This window comes from Syngnathoides biaculeatus, chromosome 14 (assembly GCF_019802595.1).
Source record: "Syngnathoides biaculeatus isolate LvHL_M chromosome 14, ASM1980259v1, whole genome shotgun sequence".
NCBI classification, from domain to species: domain Eukaryota; kingdom Metazoa; phylum Chordata; class Actinopteri; order Syngnathiformes; family Syngnathidae; genus Syngnathoides; species Syngnathoides biaculeatus.
The window spans coordinates 25,021,238-25,044,912 of record NC_084653.1 but is presented as its reverse complement, the minus strand read 5'-3'; the positions used below and the strand labels follow the sequence as shown (position 1 = coordinate 25,044,912).

Sequence of the window (23,675 nt, the reverse complement as noted above, 5' to 3'; positions counted from 1 at the left end):
CACACGACTGTGTAGCCATCGCTTCACTTCAGGTAGGAATTATTCTTCTAAATCTCAAATTCCCAAGAAGTATTTATAATGTTAGGTTGGTTCATTTGAGAACAATGTGTTAAAAAGAAAACAACAAAACAACACTTACACGGAAGCGTGTTGCAGCCACACATTAAACTTTTTTTTTTTTTTATGTACTGTTGTCAAATTAGTCCAATGCATATTTAAAAAAAGAAAATAAACCGTTAGTCACAGAGATGTTTATGTAGGTTAACGTGTGGCCGCAATACGCTTCCGTGTACGGGGGCAGAAACATACCACAGCAGTTTTTCTTTTTTTTAAATACGCATTGGACTCAAAAAAAAGTCTGTCACGGAGAAGTTTTCCAAAGTTTAACGTGTGGCCGCAATACGCTTCCGTGTACGGGGGCAGAAACATACCACAGCAGTTTTTCTTTTTTTTAAATACGCATTGGACTCAAAAAAAAGTCTGTCACGGAGAAGTTTTCCAAAGTTTAACATGTGGCCGCAACACGCTTCGTGTCGGGACGAGCCGACTCAATCTTTTTTTTTTTTTTCCCCAATCATAGCTAAGGAATGCGAGTTTGTGTAAAAGCAAGGGTCATTTATTTAAATATTGGTTGTTTCTATTGAAAAAAATCAGAGTGGCTCAATTATTGGAATTATTCTTGATTGAGAACAGATCCAGCAATGAAGTATTTGTACGCGTCGAGACTTTTCTACCCTTTCAAACTCTTCCATGTAAATCTCGACGACTTACTGACCAGATCCATGTGGCGATCTATTTGTCCAAGACAAGCGGAAGCGGGTTAACGGTCCAATTTCTTATAGGCGAAAACATCGACTTCGGCATTAAATATGGGTCCTCTGTGCCAAATGTCTCTCATTTTTCCACGTAGCTTCGTTTATCACCACCTTCTAAATGTTTAACGGTATCGGATAAAACTCTGTCCGTCGTGCTGTAAGACGTATTTTCGCGTTGTCTCCAGTCGACTTAGCATTGAAGAATGATTTGTTCGACTGGCCCTTCCGGCCAGTGACGTGATTTGATGACGTTGGTGCACGAGCTCTATAGTTGAATCTATCAAGCAAGCTATTTGTCCCGTTTCCACTTCTGACTTTGTGGAAATCGAACACTGTTAATATTAGTAAACGGACTACAGTACTAAAATAAAGTGGCAAATGTATTCCCCCTTTTACTGCACGGTACCTACTTGGCTCAGCTCCACTCGTTCTTGATGCTTTTCCAGTGCCAAATATCGCCAGCACTCACTGAGTTGGGCTTATCTTGAGACACAATATTGGACTCAATGGTCGAGTCGATTTCTGGTAACGTTTGAGTACGCCACAGTCTTCACTTTACTGCACCAGCAGCTGGTTTTTCTTGCCGCCCTGATTTTGCTCTTGGATAAAATACCCTACAGCCTAAGGTTGCAGTGGTTTTAGGCTTTCCTATGTGGATGTAGGAATGAAGAATGTGCAGCGTTTTGTCTTCTCACTCTGGCACGTGAAAGCGTAACAAGTGTTCAGAGTGTGAATAATACACCTGGAACCTCAGGGCGGCATCATCTCAGAGTCCTGCTGGTCATTGTCATCCTGGACGATGCCTTCGTCGATGCTTTGTAGCCTCAGTCTTTGACCGTCCGGGTATCTGGGCCTGGGCGCCGGCCGGGCAGTGAAGAGCCCCGCCGGAAGGGCCACGATGTCCCCGAAGAGGGTGAGTTTGGCGTCGCTCTCGATGGCTTTGGCCAGGCAAGTGGCGAAGGTGTCCAGGGACTCTTGGACTCGGGCGTGGACCTGCGCTGACGCCGTGTGCTCAGCTGCCGACGAGGAAGAAGCGGGTTGTGAGTACAAAGTTACCTCTTGAGCCTTTTAATGACGAAGTGGCTTTTGGGAACTGATGAATACCTTTGGAATGCTCCACCTGGTCTTCGAAGGTAACGGAGCTCCTCCTCTTCCCAGATGGATGGAAGGGATAATGTGGATGGGATGAACCGTCGGTGGAGTTATTCTCCAGCAGCATCACATCCGTACCTGCGTGGGCGACCGTGAGAAAGCGGGTCTCAAAAAGCAAACACAGTCGCAAGGGAAACAAACCGTTCAAAGATCAAAACTCTAAACAAGTCGAATTACAAGTGTAATTACATTTCGTGTCAGGCTCGAGGGTATCCGATGGCGCGCAACACTTACACGAGTCCTGAGTGAAACTGAAGCCCGTGTCTCCGGTGCTGCTCCCCGGGGCCAGCAGCTGCCCTCCGCCGGCCAACATTGCCGTCAGGTGGGGCGACATCCCCAAGTCTGGTGAAAGCAAAAGTTTGTGAATTTTCAAAATGTGAACTTGAATGCGTTTAAGACTTCTTTGGCAAGTCACATTATTGAAGTGGAAACTTCTTCTACCCCAGTCAGGGCTTAAAAAGTAACTAGTTGACTCCCTTCCCATCCGCCTTATTTAATTTGATTTGACATGTCACTGAGCTTATTGTGGAAACCTCGGTTAGTGGGAAAAAAATGCCCGTACAACCTTTGTCACATTTTTTTTGTACCAAAAACTTTGATGATTGGTCATTCTTCTTTGATTTAATGATGCTTGTCAATTACTATGATGTCACAGATCAGAATTTTAGGTGGACAGGACAAAACTAGTGCAATGTGGAACAACTGGAACTGCAGTAGAAATGTGGGGGTGGCGATGTCAATTCTCAACATTTTAAGCCAGGGATGCCCAGACTTTTTTTTTTACCCCAAGATCTACTTTTCAAGCAGCCAGCCTCTTGCCAGCTACTGACGACGGGGGGCAGCCTGAATGATGCTACCAAACCGTTTTAAGGTTAATGTTATGTTGCGTCGTATATTTAAAATACAGAATTAGCTTTTTGTGCACTGTATTATCTGTGCTTTCATCCTGGACCAGGCTGTGCCAAGGTGGAATTTTCAAATTTTACACCATCTCATCCTGCACTTTCAACTTTTGGGTTCAGACCAGACCTTTCCCACTCGGAAAAGAGAAAATCTCGTCCAGTTTAACCACTTTTTCTTCGATTATTCACATACTCTGAAAGTCATTGCATCTTAAAACAACAGCATTTCTTTTTTTTAAACTTTCTCCATTAATACGGAAAGTAAACATAAGCAGCATGTCTAAGTCGTCTTTGCTCTACGTTGCTAACTAAAGCAGCGGTGGTGGACGCCGTCATTATAAAACACGTTGATGGGGTGTGTAAGTACTGTAACGTTTGTAATTATGAGTGTACGTCTTTAAGAGCAGGGGGAAGGGGGGGGGTTTAAGTAAACTAGGAAAACGAGAGTGTGGCCGAGCAGCGGTCGTTGTTAGAGTTCCGTGTGCTGCCTAAAAGAAACCAGTGGCTTCTTGTCCCATTGGATGTAACAAGCAGTCATCCCTCACTCATTGAATCACGTTGCCAAATGCCATAAAAGAATCAATAGCTGTATGTAATACTTCTAATTTGCATTGGATTTTTTTTTTTGTGTGCAATGCAGAATATCTGCAAACAGACTGCATCAGCGGTGCACAATTTCGCACAAGTTCACTTTAGAGGGAACATTTGCTGCCGTCTTTTTTTTTTTTTTTTTTGGGCGGGGGGGCACGCCGTCCCACGATCCACCAAGACTGCCTCGACGCATTTTTTAAGCATTAACAATATCTTTATGTGGGGAATGTCACAGATTTTTAAAAAAGTCTATGTACCAGGTTTGAGACGTTTAAAAACTAAATTTCAACCTCCTTTCCTGGAACATTTTCACTAGATCGTGTGATATTTCACATTATCAAACAAAAATTTCAGTTAGCAGATTAGTAAACAAATGATGAGTAACCTGTTATCCTGTTTGAGATGCTGAAGAGGCGCGAAGTCCTGTGTCGCGTGGCAAAGGACTCTCTGTAGTAACGGTCACCAAAGCACATCCCCAGAAGCTCCTTCCTCACAGTCTTGTTCCAAAGACCGTAGATGAGCGGGTGGCACACGGCGCTGCAGAAGGAAAGCCACGCCGCCAGAGTCTCCACCCCATGCGAGACCCTCCCTTGTCCGAACAGGGCCTCCGTACAAACCACGCCCACGTAGGGCCCCCAGGTCACGAGGAAAGTCCCGATCACGACCAGGATGGTGACGAAGGCCTTGCACTGGCTCCCCGAGTACACCAAGCTCCGCCTGCTGCCGCTGGACGACGTGGACGCGCTGGAGTTCTTGCGTCCGTTCCTCTGCGAGCCTCCGCCGTCCTCCTGGGACACGACCACGGTCCCGCAGTGCACCTTGCGGGCTTTGACGCGGGCCACGCGGAAAATGACGCCGTAGCACGCCAGCATGACCAGGAAGGGCGGCAGGATGCACCAGAGCACCCAGAAGGCGGTGTAGGCAGGCTCGCGGTGCCACGACGCCACGCAGGTCCACTTGAAGCAGTCGAACTCAAAAGAGGACCAACCGAACAGGGGGGGCAGGCAGCCCACCAGGGAGTGCAACCACACGTAGGCGATGACCACCACGGCTCGGTTCCCTGTGATCTTCATTGGGTAAATCATCGGGTAGAGCACCGCGTAGTACCTGTCGGGACGGAGAGGTAATCAGTAATCAGTCGGGCGATACCGTGACGCCCTTTTCCTCGCCCGGGATACGTTCCAGACAACATGGAAAAAGAGAATGACCAATTTGGAAAAACACTGAAAATGTCTGCCTTTTGGCACAACTTTTTTTTTTTTTTTTAAATAAAACTGTTAAATTGTGACCTCTGGTTACTTCTAACAGTGGCAATACAGGGCAATCATAACATTTTTGAAAACTTCAAATATGAGTCCAAACAACCAAAAATAATTTTGCCAAACTTCAGACATAAAAATGTGGACTGAGTGAAATTTGTATCAAATAGGCTGCTTGCTGCACTTACAAGTTATACTTCAGAAATAAGTACACAACTAATTTGTGTGTGTGTATATATATATATATATATATATATATATATATATATGAGAGAAATCATGGAATATAAAAGTGAGCAATAAAATGCTTGATCTGCAGGGCGAGTGCTACAGATAGCCCTAATCATATTAACAGTTGTCAATTATATAATATTTGAGAAATTTACATCCAACTTTGTGTTTCCTGGTTTGTATATGCCCCTGGATATGATTTTGCTCCTTGGCTTCCAAAATTGATCATATCAGAACGCCAAGTGCACAGCACTTTGCCTTGAATGTCCACATTTTGTATGTGTCCGGTAAGACGTGTTGATGCCATTTTTGTTCCTCTCTGCACGGTTACACCTTTTTTTCAAGCCATGCCTACCTGACACAGTTTTTTTTGTTTGTTTGTTTTTTTACCCTGTGGTTTTTATCAATTTCCCGGGCACAATCTTCATCTTTTCGCTACAAGACTTTCGCCATACTGACAAACGTGCAGACAGCTCAATAACATATGCGTACGTATGTCTATAAGCTATAACTATGCCGCCGTAAACAGAATGCTTCTTTATGAAATGTTAAAAATCGGAGTGAAAATGCTGCCGGAAATCTTAATGTTGTTGTTATTATAAACTCCAAATTTAATGCAAACAGATAGCAATGCCGTTTTCCGCTATCACAGCCGTGACTAATTTCACGACGAGCGTTGCCGATTGACGCTGGCGGCGTTTTTCCGAGACGTCCATAGCGAACGTGAAGACTCGGTGACAAGTTGTCGAATGGCATACGTTGAAGCGTGGATGGGGACGTTTCAGACTGGCCGGAAGTTTACGCGCGTGCACATTAAATCACAGGAAGACTTTTCAGCACCGGGAGCGCTCAGACTATCATACCGGTCTTGATGGCAGCCTCGCCCTGCGTCAAGCCGTACCTTATTCCACCCACTCCCGAAATTTTCTCAACGGATTTATGCGTTTAACAAAAATGACTTTTTCAGCTGAAAAAATGCAGAAAATTCTCATCCCTGAATATTTAAGCCCCTTCACTTTGGTCGGGTCACCATGCGTATATTGGGACATGTCTCTAATGATCCACAGAACGTTAGTTCAAAAGCCGCCAAAGTCGGTCAATAATGGGGAAAACGTTCTCTCCTGTGGTTTAGGCGCCGGTCCGATTAGGCTTGTGTTCATTTGTACACTTGTTATGCATCGGCAGTTACGTCGCAGTAGCTCAAATTCGGTGGAATACAACACGTTGTATCGGCCAGGTTTGATTCGACTGCGTGCGTCGATGACGAAGTATCTCTTAGGTGTTATAGATAATTGATAAACACGGACGGATCGTTACTTCGTACTGACCTGTCGATCGCGATAGCCCCCAGGGTGAGGACGCTGGCCGAGCTGACGAGCAGGTAGAGCAGGGCGGTGAAGTTGCACCACACCACGCCGAAGACCCACTCCCTCTTGGCCGAGCTCACGGCCACGAAGGGCAGGACCAGGGCCGACAGCAGCAGGTTGGACAGCGTCAGGCTGAACACGAACTTGTTGCTCGGCGTCAGGAGGTAAGGGCGGCGGTAGAGCGTGGCCACGATCAGGAGGTTGCCCAGGCAGCCCAGCAGGGTGATGGTCACGATGGAGACGGACTCCAGCGCGGCCAGCCCGCCGCTTCGCCCCAGCGGGGTGCAGTTGCGACTGGTGTTCATGCCGAGCGGGTTCCCCGCTGGAATCGCGGACGGACATCGGCATAATAAAGGTACGAAGAGTGACACGTAAAATGCCAATGCAGCTTTTTGTAAATTTTGCCACATTTCAACAAATCTCATGCTTTTATCACATTTTATTAAATATAATTTTTTTCTGATATTCTTTAACTCGTTATATTTTCACTTTTTGACAAGTTAGAGCACATTTCTCAGTAAAAAAAAAAATTAATATAAATCTGTAAGTTAGGGTAAACTCGTTTTTTTTTTTAGGTTGGGAACGTTCCAACGTTGGGACGTCAGTACGAGGCAAATAAGTGTTAAAGTAAATAAAGTTAGCGGCGACGTTTTACGAACGAAAACGACAGAAACCTTTCAGAAAGTTTCACATGGTGAACCGTTTAAAGAGCGGTGGCGACATTTTCGCGTGGACTGTGCGTGGTAATTGTGATTTGCAAGCGGCGGCGCTTTTTCTACGAGGAGGAGAAAGTGTTCGTGGAAACGATGTTTGTGTTAGAATTGCAATGACATGTAAATACATTTATTAGCCCCGCGATAAAAAGCAACTTATTTGGAACAGCTTACTAGCAGCTAGGCTAGCCAGTTAGTGCGCTAACTTAGTTGAGCAACTTTCTTCCCTCTTTTGTCTCCTCCTCATCTTCATCCCCAAACTTTACCTGATTTGTTTCTTCGACGGCGTCCGTCCACATTTCCTCCCCCGGTTCGACCAAACCGCACGTTCTACTCGTCCGCATCCCCGTCGGCGTCCGAGGGTCCCCTCGAGCACTTTTTTTTTTTTTTTAGCCGACACAAGCGTCTTCGAGCGGGGCTCGCGTCCGCGCTCAAGCCGGCGACTCCCCCAACAGCTGCGGCGGCGGCAATGGCGTCCTCCTCCTCCCCACCCCGACTTCACCTCCCTTTCCCCCCTTCGGCGGACGCCTTCCCTCTTTCGACCCACACATACACACGGCGTGTGGGTGGTCGCCTTCTCTCAGCGCTTTTTAGGCGTTTTTAAATCATTCCGCCATTTTAAGATTTGCAGTGTAATAACGGTGGAACTGCACTAGCATATGCTAAGGTAAAGTTACATTTAGGCACTTTGGAATGCCTTGCAGTGTATACAAACAACAACTTTGTTGCAGTTTAAGTTGGTATGTGGTTATTTACACGATGGGGCCACTTTTGTTTATAAAGTAATAAGCTGTCTAATTGCGTTTACACGTCTGGACCACCCAAGTGGAACAAAGCTTCCCGCACTCTGACGTCATTTTGTTCTTCAACCAATCAGACGTCTCTGCGCTACTCGCTTTAGCCACAGGGAGGCGCCCTTTACTTACGGAAACACGTATCCAGGATATGTAAACGCAAAAAAGAAGACCAACAACGAGAGGACAGAGATGGGAGATGGGGCTCCAAACACTGATCTTAAAAAAAAAAAAAAAAAAATGGATTGCTCATTGGCCACCAAAACTGAAGTCGCCATCCGCCATCTTTATACTCCCAAAACAAGCATGCCGACCCTTGCAGCGACAGCGATGAACTGCGTTAATCGCCAGTTTCGTGGAAGTTAGTTAGAAAGATTGACTTTGACACTGTTAAATTTTCTTTGTGAAGGTTTTTTTTATTATTTTCTGATGAGCTTAATTCACTTGAACAAAGTTTTGTTTATGGTTGTTGTCGTTCACTGTTCACTCTCTGCTTGGCCTTTATAGGCCGACGGTTTTTCGCGAAAAAAGCCCCGTCAATACTTTCCCAAACTTCATCAGTGGATAAGGAAGAAAACACATTTCCTGTGAAATTTTTCAATGCATTCCATAATACAGAACTCTGCAAATTGAATTTGATTTTCAAATGCGAGGAAACAAGTTTACGTTTTCTGTCGAATAAATAATGAAGGACGTCGCAGAGACAACAAATGAACAACGTGTTTAGCATGTATTTTCCCATCGCGAGTCCTTATTTTCAAAAATATATCGCACCGTTTGACTTAAAATTTTATGGTTTTATGGCAAACAATGCCTAGTTTTTTGCTATGTTGTGTTGATATTGCTTCACATCGTATTTTGGGAAAAGTTAACATGTCACGGAAATCGGACCTCAGGTAACATGCAAGGTTTCTTGGGTAGTCACAGTGTTCTGTCTTTTCTTTCCACTTCGCCTTTTTTGGCCTAAAAAATCCTTCATGTTACCAAAACTGAAAAACTGTCAAGTTCACACGACCGGTTTTAATTCTACATGCCAAACATTGAGGAAAAAACCCCGCCATAATCCGACCTGTAAACCATGTCCTCCACACGTTTTGAGAGTACCAAGATGGCGACCAACTGGCTTCAACCGATCGACATACCACTCGATGTGTATGCGCTATCCATCTAAAATATACTATGTATAAAAACATAATCGAAATTTAGCAAAATACTGCTGAGAAGAAGTGAAAAATATGCGGGTGAAATTTTCACCACTTGAGACCGCTGATATAATGCATTCAGATTTTTGACGCTATACTTTTTAATTGTCCATCATAGAAAAATTTCTACACACCCGTATTAAAACATGATATAATTTAATTTGAGTACCATTTGAAATGCAAAGCAAAATACAATTACTGGATTAATTTTTTTTTTAATGAAGAGTTGTCATGCCTGCACCGAAACTTGATCTTAAAACTTGAGCTTTGGTATGTGCGGTTTGTAGTCAGTCAAGAGTGACACCATCAGGCCCTGCGAAGACACAGATGTCAAGTTCTGAGATCATTTTACTGACTCAAGGTCGTTCTCAATCGTTTCTGTAATTAAAAATGTTCTTATCGCTCAACCACTCGAGAGTAAATCCGCCCTCGCCCTCACCATGATTGTCCACTTCCGATTCTCCGCCTCAGGGAAGACGAGGGAGCGCGGCGAGTAGAAAACGGCGTCGTCCACTTCCTCCTTTTTCCGGGGAAGACAGTGGAGGAAGGTCCAGTCCGGCTGGGCGACGCTTCCCGTCTGGAGATGACGAAACCAAACAAAAAAGTAAGGGTGAAGCCCCCACGACAACGTCCGCAATGGTGGCATTCGTTGTTTTACCCGCATGGTTATCTGGTAACCGCGGAAGTCTTGGAGTCTTTTTTTCCTCTCCTCCTCCTGCCCCATGCTGACCCAGGTGTCGGTCACCAAAACGTTGCAGTCGCGAGCCGCCTCCGCGGGCTCCGAGGTCAGGAGCAGCTGGGTACCATGCTGGAGTCGCATAAAACGGTACATATTCTTGTTTAAAAGGTGGGGGGGGATTCAATCGCAAGCTTTAAAGAAACGCTACCTTTTTAGAGATTCTCACAGCTTCTTCAGTTACGCTCCGTTCTGGCTCATAACCCTGAGGAATTAAAATAAAATGCACAGTAACTTCTCAAATTACCCCCTAAAAAAATGTAAACATACAGATAGGCCGGGTGCAGTCATTTGTAGACAGGGTGCACGCGCATAAGTGGTGCCAAAAAAAAAAAAAATATATATATATATATATATATATATATATATATATAAATTTTTACATTTTCCTTTTCTTTAAGTTTTAGCTGAGTGGTTGATATGGAAGTAAATGTGTGCCGCCGGGATTTGAATTTGAAATGCCACAGAAAACAGGATTTGAATTTTGAAATGTAAAGTGATCACATTGTTCAATAGTTGCATTTCGGTGTCACTTTTCAATGTTAACAATTCAACTGGTTACAATTCTCAGTCTGAAATTCAACATCTGTGCCATCAGGTAGGGTTACTTCCACTGATCTAAAATTAAAAAAAAAAGACTGGATATCGCATACACATCGAGCAGTAAGTCAATTTGCCTGTTGGCCGCCATGTTGGTACTCCCAAAACTAATGGAGGACATGGTTTACAGGTTGGATTATGGCGGGCGTTATCTCAAAGTTTGGCATGTAGAATTAAAACTGGTCATGTGAGCTTCACATTTTTTTCCAGTTCTGGGAACATGAAGAATTTTTAATTTGACTTGGTAAACCAAAAAATGCTAACTGCAAAGGAAAGACATAGAACACCGTGACTAGCAAGAAACCTTGCATATAGGGCCCGATGTCTTTTTCCCAAAATATGCTGTGAAGCACTATCATCATAACACAGCAAAAAACTAAGCATTTTTTGTCATAAAAAGATTACATTTTAAGTCAATCAGTTAGATATATTTTTGGAAATAAGGACTCGCAATGGGAAAATACACGCCAAACGCATTGTTCATTTGTTGTCTCTGCGACGTCCTATTTCAGACAGAAAATTGAAACTTGTTTCCTCGCATTTGAAAGTCAAATTCAATTTGCAGAGTTCTGTATTATGAAATGCATCAAAAATTTCACAGGAAATGTGTTTTCTTGCTTATCCACTGATGAAGTTTGGGAAAATATTGACCTCGCTTTTTCGCAAAAAACCGTCGGTCGATAAAGGGGAAGCAGAACGTGAACAGTGAACAACAACAACCGAAAACAAAACTTTTTTCAAGTGAATTCAGCTCATCAGAAAATTCCAGAAAAAAAACTTTACAAACAAACTTTAACAGTGTCAAGGTATATCTTTCTAACTTACCTGTGGAATGATTTCTCACAGCCTCAAAACTGGCAGGTAACGCACAGGTCGGCACGCTTGTTTGGGGAGTATCAAGATGGCGGATGGCGACTTCCGTTTTGGTGGCCAATGACATGTAAGTACATTTTTTTTTTTTTTTTTTTTCAGATCAGTAGTTACTTCAGGTCAGAAGCCAATCGCAGTTACGTTTTCTTAGTCACGTGACGTCACATACTAATAAAGCGCAATTGCAATTGGCCGGGTGTTCGGCTCTGACCTGAAGTAACCCTGCCTGATGGCGCAGACGGTGAATTTTAGACAACGAATTGTCGCCGCTTGAATTGTTAACATTGAAAAGCGACACTGAAGTACAACTACTGAAAATGTGATGACTTTACATTTAAAATTCATATCCTGCCGGCACATATTTACTTCCATAGGTTGACTGGGCTCGAGAAGTGCTGTGTTTGCGAACGAGTCCACCGCAAAATACGTGAAAACAACATTTGAGCGGGGACGTGCGTACCTTCGGGGTGGCGACTTTTAAGTGGACTCCCAATTTTGGTGCCGTCATCATAAAAGAGTGCAGGACGTTGTTCCCATCCCCAATCCAGCCCAGCGTCAGTCCGGCGAGGGAGCCGTAATGCTCCTGCGGGGCGACAGTCACGTACGAATAACGGACTGGTGTCATGTAGTTTTTCGTCGATTGCGCTATTTCGAGCCACCTGTAAGGTCAGGAAGTCCGCCAGAATCTGGATCGGGTGGTAGAGGTCTGACAGTCCATTAATGACGGGAACCGAGGACGCCTTGTCCAGTTCCTCCAGGGTGGAGTGGCTGTACACTCGGGCCAGGACCATGTCGCACAGTCCTGATAGAACCCTGCGGGGGGAAAAAATCACAAAAATAAAGAAAAGGCAAGGTCAAAGGTCAAAGGTCAAAGATGTCCACTAATCTGCCACGACATTCGCTTCACACGCACAATACAATGTAAAGATGAGGATTTTTTTCTTCCAGATTCTTTCTATCTATCTATCCATCTATCTATCTATCTATCTATCTATCTATCTATCTATCTATCTATCTATCTATCTATCTAGTATGACAAGTTTGTTGAAAGAGGAGGAGTATACAAAAATGTATTTGAAATTTATTACATTGTTTTAGGAATTTAAAGAAAAATGAGCAAGAAATCTATTAAAATAATAATTAATTGACTGAAAAATGTGAGAAAAATTCACCCAAAATGTGTGCAAAATCTACGGAGGAATGTGTGCGAAATATGTAAAAATGTGATGTGACAAAAAGTGATCGATATATACAGTTGGTGATGAATTCATCCCAAAATATGGAATTAATTCATTTCAGAATGGCACAAATGTATTGAAATATGGAGGAGAAAAACGGACACGAAATTTCACAGTAGTACCCGGAGAAAAGCCACACAACATGAAAACTCCACACGGCCTGGGATTGAACCCCACACGTCAGAACTGTGAGGCTAGCCACTAGGCCACTGTGCTGCCTCAGTTCAAAATGTTCTTCTAGAAAATTGTTGGAATATTTCATAACAGCAGTTGTGATGTTTGGACTCCAAAAACAAAATATCAGTAAGTAGTTGTGTATTCCCCGCGACCCTCGTGAGGATAAGCGGCAGTGAAAATGGATGGACGGATACTTGTGTATTTCTTTTCAGGCCATCTTAGTGGTACCAACCTTGCGGTGTCGGTGCAACTCTCGTTCACCCCCAGATGGATGTCTTGGGCTGCGAGCAAGCAAGGGTGCCCCCCCAGCAAAGCAAAGCCTGCAGTTATAATCATACATATCAACAATATGATTTTTGTCTTATTATTATCATTATTATTATGACTGCAGTTGTGGTTTGCATCGGAACGTGTCATTGGCAGAACGCTTTCTACTATTTTGCCGGTCTTTTGTAGCCAGCGATAATGAAGCCTGACCGCATTTCGAGCTGAGGGGCTCGGGGGGGGGGGGGGTCGAGCTTTGTTCAGAATGCGCTGCCCGCTCAGCAGCGCTTTTGTGCCCAGCGGTGCTGAGCAGACTGTTTACGTAGCGCCAGTGTGTGATTTGTTGTGTTTAAGTGGCACCAAAAAAAAAAAAAAAAAAAGAAACTCATTGTCCAACTGTGTAAGGCACTGGTGTCAAACTTAAGGCCCGGGGGCCAAATCTGGCGCATGATTTTATGTGGCCCATGAAGGAAAATTACGAGAATCAACTTGCATGATTTTTAAAATAATCTGTACTTAAATTTCAAATATTCATATCATAAATGATAACGTTGAGTTATTGCAAGGAATATTATGTGGCCAAACAACAGCAATACCGTAATTTCTGGGCTACAAGCCGCGGCTTTTTTTCCACACGCTTTCAACCCTGCGGTTTATGCGGTGATGCGGTTAATTTTGTGCATTTTTTCTAACAGCCCCAAGGGGGCACTCGAGCGGAAAACGTAAGCATGAGACCGGTGGAATATATCTGGCGAGGAAGTGAGTTTTACCGGCCCCGTTAGTGCTGCACTAGCGCTGTGCTACCGTGTAACTGCGGTGTTACTGGCGTGTCTCAGTGATATTTACCGCTAAGTTTTATTTTAACTGGTCCTGTTAGCGCTGGGTTTAGCGCGGCGCTAGCATTAGCGCCACGGTAGCATTAAACTCTTTCTGTGTACCGTCTTTCTTTATAAATATTTCAATGTGGGCACTTGCGGCTTTCACACATCTACGCCGTACGTATGTATGTACCAAATGGTATTTCCTTTACAAATGTACTCGGTGAGGCTCGTAACCGGGCGCGCCGCGTAGGCCAGGAATTCCGGTAGTTCAAAAATCCATTACCCTGAATTTGTGATTACAAAAGTAGCTCGTAAAATTCATCTGTAAATATGATGAGGTGAAAAAATGTTCATGGTTTCACATTCACAACGGGCCTCCGAGGGGAAACTGTAACTACAATGTGGCCCGCGACACCCGTGGTTGTAAGGACACCTGTTTCTGTGGAAATTCTGGTTCTGGTGCTCCTCTTCTCAAATATCATTGCAATGGACTTCCCTTGCAGGAGAGGCAGCGACTGGAAGCATAAAGCAGAGAAGCCGTGTTCCCTGAATGCATCACCGTGTTTGTCACAAAGCCCAAGTGCAAACATTCGGACCTGTTTTCCGCGCTTGATGCAATCTTTTAAGTCGGCAGAAACCCACAAGAGCGTCTTGATCTCTTCCGGGGTGAAGTCTTTCAAGGCCAAACAGCTGCGACCCTTCAAAGCGACGGCGCACCGCGCGGCGGCGCCGCATCTGACGACGGTAGGCGAGTGCGCGACATTTCTCATTATAATCATTAGCATTTCTTTCACACACACACACACATCGAAAGTTCTTACCTAAGTCCACGCCAAATTGGGTTTTCAAACGTCCTCAAACTCCCAGAAATTAAACTCTTATTGGTGAAATGTTTAAAATACATTGCAAAATTATTCCAGGTGCGAGTGATGCTGTCATGGACTGATTTGTGTGCAGGGAGGGAAACATTCAATGATGAGCACGCACACAAAATGGGGTGTGGCCTCATTTTTGTTGTTGTTGACGACAATTTAATTCCTTTAAAAGTCTCTTTCAATTTCAATTACAAAATTTCAGTTTTATTTTATTCCCATGTTTTTAAAACTCTACATCCAAAGTATTTTTTAAATTTATTTTCTTTTACTAGAATCATGGAAATTTACACTTTGATTTGGCTTCGTGGGCCACATAAAATCATGTGGCAGGCCAGATCTGGGCCCCGGGCCTTGAGTTTGACACCTGTGATCTACACATTTAAAATGTAAATAAGAAAATTAGATTTTTTTTTCATTTACTTTTTTTTTTTTTTGCAAGCACATTGATATTTTTTATTGGTAATGTCACAGTTGTTCAAACATAACTTGGGTACTTATGCCATTAGTCTAATAATATATATTGTATTTTTTAAAATGTTTTCCTTTTGGGCAAGTTATTATGATTATTATTTAATGGAGTGCTCCATTTTTCGTCCAGGATGGGGCAGTGTTGGACCAAAAAGGGGAACCAGCACGTCAGCCCTCAAGCTGCTCAATGATGTCTTTTATGTACCGCCTGCGGGTTTTTTTTTCCGGGATGTTCCGTTCAGCCAATTGACGAGACGGATTATCAATCATAATCATCATCATCATTAGTACGTCTCATGAAGGGAGCGCTCCGGGCGGCTCCCCATTTGGCCAGACGAGGTGCGGCGAGATGGTTTTCCAACACCTGAAATTGTACGAGAAAAATGATGGGTGGTCCGTTTTTTATTATTTATAGTATTATTTATAGTTTATAGTTTCAGGTTTTTGCAGTGACCTAACAGCAACAGTTTGACACTGGAACAGACTACACTAAATATTGCATGCTTGTCGTTCGGCGTTTAGAAAGTTAGCAATGTCCATCCATCCATTTTCTAAGCCGCTTATCCTCACGAGGGTCGCGGGGAGTGCCGGAGCCTGTCCCAGCTGTCAACGGGCAGGAGGCGGGGTACGCCCTGAACTGGTTGCCAGCCAATCGCAGGGCACATGGAGACCAACAGTCGGACTTGCAATCACACCTACGGGCAATTTAGGGTGTCCAATTAATGTTTTTTGGGGATGTGGGAGGAAACTGGAGTACCCGGAGAAAGCCCACGCAGACACGGGGAGAACATGCAAACTCCACACAGGTGGGTTAGGCATCGAACCCGGGCCCTCAGAACTGTGAGGCCAACGCTTTCCAGCTCCCCCACCGTGCCGCCCGTTGGCAATGTTTACCTGGAAATATGCATACGTCAGCATAAACAAAATATTTGATCGGTTTTCCCACTGTGAGTGATGCTTGGTTGAGTGCGACGCTCGTTAATTTACTAAAATTCATTTTTTCAATCTCCTGCCTCCAGAACGCAGCAAATGTTCAGCTGAGCGAGCATTGAAATATACTGCATCTAAAACCCAAGTTTATCATTCAAACTCATAAATGGACCGAGATACAATGAATCAATAAAAATGACGGCACGGTGGAGCAGCTGGAAAAGCATTGGCCTCACATTTCTGAGATCGCGGGTTCGATCCCGGCCCCGCCAGTGTAGAGTTTGCATGTTCTCCCCGTGTCTGCGTGCGGTTTCCTCCCACATCCCAAAAACATGCGACATTAATTTGACACTCTAAATTGCCCATAGGTGTGATTGTGAGTGTGACTCTTTGTCTTGATATGCCCTGCAATTGGCTGGCAACCAGGTCAGGGTGTGCCCCGCCTCCTGCCCGATGACAGCTGAGATAGGCTCCAGCACTCCCCGTGACCCTCGTGAGGATAAGCGGCAAGGAAAATGGACGGATGTCATGGTTTCATTAATCTACCGTAATTCCCGGCCTACAGAGCACACCTGGTTGCAACCCTCACCGAGTACTAACGCTAACGCTAGTGCTAACGCTAATTGTACACTCTAAATTGTCCCTAGGTGTGATTGTGAGCGCGACTCTTCGTCCCGATATGCCCTGCGATTGGCTTGCGACCAGTTCAGGGTGCGCCCCGCCTCCTGCACCCGCGTTGACAGCCGCGATAGACTCCAGCACTCCCCGCGACCTCCGTGAGGATAAGCGGCAAAGGATGGAAAATAAAAATGAAGCGACGAGAGTGAGACTGACAGAGAAGACAGCTCGAGGAGAAATCAAAATTCCGAGGGTGCCGCAGAAACCGAGCCCTCTTCTTTAATAAAAGGCTCTCACAATGATGTGGGAACGGGCCAGGACGCAGGAAACTAAATAAAAACCTTCACAATGCGCCGAGACGGGTCTGTCAAGTCCGCCGCGGGTGAGGACCGAGACCGCCGAGTCAAACCCGCGGCAACAAATGATTCGCTCGTGGTTGACCGGAGGGGGAAAAAAAAAAGAAGAGGAAAGTGGAGGCACAGAAAAACAAAGGAAAGAGGAACCAAAACAAGAAATGAAGTGATCGGATTAATAGCAGAATATCGTAGCGATGCCCGGATAATATCCAAATTCTGTTCCGGGAGGCTGAGAGATGCGCCATCTTTTTTTTAATTTGAAAACATAAAGAAGGTCAATTGAAGTAAACACAGTCGGGGTCAAATTGGTTGTCATAAAACGTTTATAAACGCGCGCGCTACGGTTTTAAGTGCAATTTTCTCTTCATGACATCATGGAAACGGTCTGTTACAAGGTCAAACTGGGGCCATTGCTAAACCTCTTCAACTGGACAAGTAATGAAATTAACAACTGCCTTATGTACAATATATTCTCCTCTTTTAAGTCTTCTTTTTTTTAATAATCTCCTACTCCTTTAAAAAAAAAAAAAATCATGCACACGAGTCAATCCTGCTCCAGATCTGTTCGACTACCGACGCCTCGGATTGCAAAAATCTGCCACTAATTGCCCTTTAGCTGCCGCAAAATGGCTACAAAGCACTTCTTTTATCCAAATGACACACCTCAATTCACTTCAACGGAGTTCCTTGGCACCAAGATGGCGTCCGAGTAATACTTTTATTGCATTGGACTGAGCACAAAAACAGCGAGTTGGTGAGTTTTTCCAGTCGGTCCATCAAATAAATCGGCAAATAGTTGCCGAACTGCGATTATGTGACGGTACGTCGTATCATCTGCGTTGAAGCTATGTAATTACATATTTGATCCTGCTCACATTTCGCTGGCAACGCAAAAATGACTTTTCGTGTGTTGACTTGCCGTGTACGTGCCCCGTTCACTTTTTGTACGGTCGACATGTTTCGAATTTTACGACCGCGCTGAACAAACTTCAAAATGAACTCGCATGAGAATAAAGTGACACGTTTTCAAGAAAAAAAAAAAAAAAAGATCTATAGTCAAGGAACGAGTCCCCCCCCCCCCCCCCCAGAGCAATCTAAGGGCGGTACAGTTCTGAGGTGACCCGCCTGTGTGTGGTTTGCAGGTTCTCCCCGTTCCTGCGTGGCTTTTCTCCAGGTGGGCACTCCGGTTTCCTCCCACATTCCCAAAAACATGCAACATTAATTGGAGGCTCTAAATTGCCCATAGGTGTGCTTGTGAATGCGACTGTTTGTCTCCATGTGCCCTGCGATTGGCCGGCGACCAGTTCAGGGTGTACCCCGCCTCCTGCCCGTTGACATCTGGGATAGGCTCCAGCCACTCCCCGCGACACTTGTGAGGATAAGCAGCTAAGAAAATAAATGACGGATGGAAAACAATCTAAATGGTTTTTTGTTATTGTGAAAATAGAAAATGTTTTCCAGACTTTATCCATGTAATATGACTATTTTCTCAAAAAATACTAATATGTAAATACTGTACTATTTGTTCACATTTTTTCCCCAAAAGATTAAAAAACAAAGTTTTAAAAATGACTCATTTTATTCTTTTCAGATTACACTATCAAGAATTTGCACACCTTTTGAAAATATACAATCAAGATTCTCAACTTTCTCTGGACTTTTTCTTAAAACGTAAAACATTTGACTGAGTTTTTTTCTAGACTACCATCCATCCATCTGTTTTCTTTGCCGCTTATCCTCACAAGGGTCGCAGGGAGTGCAGGAGCCTATCCCAGCTGTCGTCGGGCAGGAGGCGGGGTACACCCTGAACTGGTTCCCTGCCAATCGCAGGGCACATCGAGACAAACAGCTGCACTCGCAATCACATCCATCCATCTGTTTTCTTTGCCGCTTATCCTCACAAGGGTCGCAGGGAGTGCAGGAGCCTATCCCAGCTGTCGTCGGGCAGGAGGCGGGGTACACCCTGAACTGGTTCCCTGCCAATCCCAGGGCACATAGAGACAAACAGACGCACTCCCAATCACACCTATGCGCAATTTAGAGTGTCCATTGAATGTCGGATGTTTTTGGGGTGTGGAAGGAAAGCCACTTGATCTTGTCCCTGAGAGGAACTGTTATAAAAAATACTGATGAAATACAATATTTTGTCGCATCGCACTGTATATATTTTTTGAAATCGATCCCCACGGCTCTGGGGGGACTCGATTAAGAGCGAAACGTCGCCGGCTAAGAAAAATGCCGGCCCTGCGCGTGATGAAGAGTCCATGTTGGTTTAAGGCTCTCTCGGGGTGAGCCACACTGCGTTCCCTTGTTTGCCGAGCAAAGAGGCGGGCCTCTTTTTCTTTTTCCTTTTTTTTTTTTTTAGGGAAAAGGAGGAATGCGCTGGGAAGTTTTCCTGCAGGAGATCTTCGCACGTCGAGGAGCGTCTTCCCCCCCCCCCCCCCGGTCCTGGTCTCCCTTCTCAGCATGGACGTGCGGTCGCTCCTCTTGCTCTGCGTCCACATCTGCTTCTGCTCTGCCTACGAAGGTAAGAAGTAACCGTTGCCAAATCCCTGTCCTACTTTTTTTTCCCCTTTTTTCAATTTTCCAAATTTCCAAAGACAACCCGGCCGCCGCTGACTCGTCCCGAGAGGCGAGATCTTTTTTTTTTTTTTTTTTTTTATGTCTGCAAGCCGGATTCTCTCAAGTCGAAGGCTCTTAGATTTTGTGGGTCAAGGCACTTTTTTTTTTTTTTAGTTGCGTGTACGTGGAGGGGGGTGTGGAACGGGGGGAGTGCAGTGTGCACGCGGCGGGACTCGGACAGCTCGGCGTGTCCCCCCCCCCCCTTTTTTTTTTTTTTTAGAAGAAGCGCCGGGCCAGCAGTTAATAGCCGCTAAAAGGGTATTGTACACACGGGCGGTAAGCAAATAATGAGACCCGATTGGGTTTGGGAGCCAGCCGCTGTGGCGCTGGGGCCGACCTCAAAGTTATGCACGCCGTGTGCTAATCGCGCACGCTGAAACATGAACGGCGAAAATGTCAAGAAGAATTTTTGCTCCGCTCTGTTCTGTGTGTTAGGGGGATGTTTATTTTACACAAGGGGGGGGGGGGTTCTGGTGTATGTGTTTGAATGCCAGGATGATTCTTGAAATCTCCAACAGGCGATCCGTACCGTGCCACTTTTGCCGCCGTTGCGTTTCTGAGCGGATGGTGAGAAAAGGGCGATCCCCTTGGATCACTTCTCGGCACCCTTGTGTTTCCATTCCCAAAGGTTGTGAATGGGAATCGAAAGTAGTGATCAGTACAGTACCAGATTTTTTTTTGGTGTGCTTGTGTTTTTCATTGATCAAAATCACGAACGGGCACCAAAAAGCGTATCCGTCCTCTTTTCGGCACCCATTCTCATTGTCAAAAGTTATGAAGGGGTGTACTGTGCCGCTTTTGGTGCCATTGAGTTTCTGAGCGGATGGCGAGAAAAGGGTGATCCCCTTGGATCACTTCTCGGCACCCTTGTGTTTTATTCTTGAAGGTTGTGAATGGGAATCGAAAGTACTGATCAGTACAGGACCAGATTTTTTGGTGTCCTTGTGTTTTTCATTCAATCAAATGGGGGCCAAAAGAGCTGATCCGTTCAGTTTTCGGCACTCATTCTCATTGTCCAAAGTTATGAAGGAGTGTACTGTACTGCTTTTGGAAAAAAACTTGCATTTTCGGTCGTCAAAAGTGATAAATGGGTACCGAAAGAGATTACAAAACCACTTTTTGGGGCCGTTGCGTCTCTGAGCGGATGGCGAGAAAAGGGCGATCCCCTTGGATCACTTCTCGGCACCCTTGCGTTTCCATTCCCGAATGTTGTGAATGGGAATCGAAAGTACTGATCGGTACGGTACCAGATTTTTTGGTGTCCTTGTGTTTTTCATTGATGAAAGTCACGAACGGGCACCAAAAGAGTGGATCTGTCCACTTTTCGGCACGTTATGAAGGGGTGAACTGTACCGCTTTTGGAAAAATATGCATTTCCTGTCGTCAAAAGTGGTAAATGGGTACCGGAAGAGAGTACAAAACCACTTTTTGGCACCGTTGTCAAAAGTTATAAAGTAGTACCAATCAATACAGCTGCTCCGTACCATTCCATATTTTATTTTATTTTTTTTTTTTGCACCATCATTATAGTATTGACGGGGGCACGGTGCCTCAGCTGGAAAGCGACGGCCTCACAGTTCTGAGGACCCCGGTTCGATCCCGGCCCGACCTGTGTGGAGTTTGCATGTTCCCCCCCTGTGCCTGCGTGTTTTTTCTCCGGGCACGCCGGTTTCCTCCCACATCCCAAAAACATGCAACATTAATTGGACACTCTAAATTGCCCATAGGTGTGATTGTGAGTGTGATTGGTTGTTTGTCTCGATGTGCCCTGCGATTGGCTGGCAACCAGTTCATGGTGTGCCCCGCCTCCTGCCCGTTGACAGCTGGGTTGGGCTCCAGCACTCCCTGTGAACCTCGTGAGGATAAGCGGCAAAGAAAACGGATGGGATGTATAAAGTATTGAATGCAAAGTTACGGTACCAAAAAAAAAAAGCAGCGCTCGACAGCTTTTGCCGATTGACCCAAGAGGAATCGCGCCATGTCCAAGATTCAACGTCATAAGTCGCTTTGACTGCTTTCTACGTTTCTTGTCATTTTGTTTTTTCTGTAAAAAAAAAAGTAATAATAATAATGCATTCGTGAAGCAAAAGTGACGTTACAGTGGATTAAGCGACAGCCTTACTGTAAGTAGCGTGAAAGTACATTTGGAAAAGGGGATCGCGACTTCATGAGGAATTTATAGCGAGAGGAAATGACATCATTTTCTGCCCTCTCGGAAGCCGTAAGTGCACGTTTTAGACGAGCGCCGCGGGCGCTTAATGGCAGTTTGTGTTGCGAGCCCGCGGAGGAAAGCTAATTGGGAATCGGCCTCGGTAATTGAAAGCCTTTGTCATTCCCGGAGGTTCGCCAGGAAGGCGAGCGAGCGCTTAAGCCGCCTCCGCTGATAATACTTTGACTTTATTTATTTATTTATTTATTTCTTCTTTTCTTTCTTTCCGGGAAAAGAAAGCGGGCCAAAGTTGAATCGAAGCAAGAATATCAAAGGACGGGCACAGGCGAGGAGACGGGAATTGAACGCGCCGCCACGCTCGTTAGCCCAGAGATGTGTCATGCGTCTCTGCGGACATATTTTCCTGCGCCAGCCAAGATGAGTCATTAGCATGCGGATGCTATAGCCACATCCTCTCGATCGCTGCTCGCTTGCTAACGTTCGCGCTTAATCATCATCCCGTGTTCGGGCCGGATCGGCATTTGTCTACATTTCCTTAAACGTCTGCAAGGGATATTCATCACTTTTTTTTTTTTTTTAAATGATCAATTCAACTTCTTTCAAATAATTTCTTCAGCTCATCCGAGATCGAGCAGTATGGAAAAGGGATGGAACGAATGATTATTTCAATACTTATATCATAATCTGTTGACTTTTTAAAAAATCTTTTTATCACGCGGTTAAAAAAGAAAAAAAAAAAAGATCATTTCGACCTGTTACTCAAAAACAGAAACTACACAAAATGATTATGATTCAGTTTCCTGGTTTGGTTTAACGTTTCAGAGAAAGGGCAAAAATATTAAGTGTTTCCCAAAGTAAAATCAGATTTAGGGATTTCTTATTTCGATCAAACCCAAAGGTAGTCTGATTTCACGGAGGATGGCCAAAATTTGACAATATTCAGAAAATGTAGAGGACAATGACGGTATTGTTGTTTATATAATTTGAGAATCAATAATTGTCGATCAATTGATTAATTGTTGCAGCTTTACCGTCACCTTTTCAGTACTGTCGTGATTTTTCATTCATTCATTTTTTTGGAGACGATGAAGCCTGTAATTGGGGTAATATTGTATGTCTCCATGTGCTGCTGCACCATTTTTGCTAAAATATCCATTGCTTAAAGGGTTCTAGAACACAACGACTGATGCTACTGTCGTTACGCCATCCATCCATCCGTTTTCTTTGCCGCTTATCCTCACGAGGTTCACAGGGAGCGCTGGAGCCTATCCCAGCTGTCAGCGGGCAGGAGGCGGGTTACACCCTGAACCGGTTGCCAGCCAATCACAGGGCACATCGAGACAAACAGCCGCACTCACAATCACACCCATGGGCAATTTAAAGTGTCCAATTAATGTTGAATGGTTTTTGGGATGTGGGAGGAAACCCGGAGAAAACCCACTTAGGCACGGGGAGAACATGCAAACTCCACACAGGCGGGGGCGGGATCGAACACGGGTCCTCAAAACTGTGAGGCCAACACTTTAGCAGCTGATCCACCGTGCCGCCGTCGTTATACCATATATGGTATTTTCTGTTAGCGTTAAGATTTTAGACTTGCATGAGACATTTGGTTAAATATACAGAATTCTTTTTGTTTAATGTTTATGCCTCCCAAACTGCTGCTTTATGTTAAGTTTGCAGCAACTGTAGTGCTGAGTTTTTGCCCCACAAATCTAGACCAAAATAAAAATGTAAAAAAAAAAAAAAAATCCCACAAGTCAGGTCAATCCTAATAACCGTAATTTCTTCATGTCATTTACTGTAGTGTAAAAAAAAAATGTCTCCTTTTATTCACATCCACATTGTGTGGCCTTGATTCACTGCACACTTGCATAATAAAATTTTGTGCAGCGACGAGCTGA

General features: G+C 44.6%; 3 protein-coding genes across 6 annotated transcripts in view; 1 reads left to right on the top strand and 2 right to left on the bottom strand.

Annotated features, from left to right (window-relative positions):
• Nucleotides 1-25: 25 nt before the first annotated feature.
• gpr161a (G protein-coupled receptor 161a) lies at nucleotides 26-7,585 on the bottom strand. The gene is made up of 6 exons (XM_061842071.1): nucleotides 7,297-7,585; nucleotides 6,279-6,639; nucleotides 3,846-4,567; nucleotides 2,202-2,309; nucleotides 1,920-2,045; nucleotides 26-1,831 (listed from the first exon to the last, which is right to left on the bottom strand). The coding sequence occupies exons 2-6, from the start codon at nucleotides 6,620-6,622 to the stop codon at nucleotides 1,566-1,568; spliced, it is 1,566 nt and encodes a 521-aa protein (XP_061698055.1). The 5' UTR covers nucleotides 6,623-6,639; nucleotides 7,297-7,585; the 3' UTR covers nucleotides 26-1,565.
• A 1,389-nt stretch (nucleotides 7,586-8,974) lies between these two features.
• otc (ornithine transcarbamylase) lies at nucleotides 8,975-15,670 on the bottom strand. Of its 2 annotated transcripts, XM_061842073.1 has the most exons (10): nucleotides 14,554-15,670; nucleotides 14,329-14,467; nucleotides 14,166-14,247; nucleotides 12,880-12,967; nucleotides 11,892-12,045; nucleotides 11,693-11,815; nucleotides 9,914-9,967; nucleotides 9,685-9,834; nucleotides 9,466-9,603; nucleotides 8,975-9,339 (listed from the first exon to the last, which is right to left on the bottom strand). In XM_061842073.1, exons 1-10 carry the CDS (start codon nucleotides 14,739-14,741, stop codon nucleotides 9,280-9,282), a joined length of 1,176 nt encoding a protein of 391 aa, XP_061698057.1. In that variant the 5' UTR covers nucleotides 14,742-15,670; the 3' UTR covers nucleotides 8,975-9,279. The 2 variants fall into 2 exon arrangements, with proteins under 2 accessions (XP_061698057.1, XP_061698056.1); XM_061842072.1 differs by having other exon boundaries at nucleotides 14,166-14,467.
• The window catches only part of srpx (sushi-repeat containing protein X-linked), a 27,539-nt gene continuing 13,365 nt past the window's right edge, over nucleotides 9,502-23,675 (top strand). Inside the window, exons 1-4 of one of the 3 annotated variants that reach the window (XM_061842068.1) lie at nucleotides 9,502-9,630; nucleotides 9,761-9,852; nucleotides 11,224-11,302; nucleotides 19,345-19,506. In XM_061842068.1, coding sequence (XP_061698052.1) covers nucleotides 9,832-9,852; nucleotides 11,224-11,302; nucleotides 19,345-19,506 — 262 coding nt within the window. In that variant the 5' untranslated portion in view covers nucleotides 9,502-9,630; nucleotides 9,761-9,831. Of the gene's footprint in view, nucleotides 9,631-9,760; nucleotides 9,853-11,208; nucleotides 11,303-14,347; nucleotides 14,477-19,344; nucleotides 19,507-23,675 lie in introns of those variants that run through there. The other 2 variants (XM_061842069.1, XM_061842070.1) reach the window with 2 other exon arrangements.

Excerpts from the sequence above, each read along its gene's own strand:
- gpr161a (XM_061842071.1), bottom strand. The coding sequence starts at position 6,622 with ATGAACACCAGTCGCAACTGCACCCCGCTGGGGCGAAGCGGCGGGCTG. Across the intron at positions 2,310-3,845 it reads CATCTCAAACAGGATAACAG|ACTTGGGGATGTCGCCCCAC; the intron begins GTTACTCATCAT and ends TGCTTTCACCAG. Across the intron at positions 2,046-2,201 it reads CAGTTTCACTCAGGACTCGT|GTACGGATGTGATGCTGCTG; the intron begins GTAAGTGTTGCG and ends TCGCCCACGCAG.
- otc (XM_061842072.1), bottom strand. The coding sequence starts at position 14,741 with ATGAGGCCACACCCCATTTTGTGTGCGTGCTCATCATTGAATGTTTCC. Across the intron at positions 9,835-9,913 it reads CTGTGAGAATCTCTAAAAAG|CATGGTACCCAGCTGCTCCT; the intron begins GTAGCGTTTCTT and ends ATGCGACTCCAG. Across the intron at positions 9,604-9,684 it reads GTTACCAGATAACCATGCGG|ACGGGAAGCGTCGCCCAGCC; the intron begins GTAAAACAACGA and ends CGTCATCTCCAG.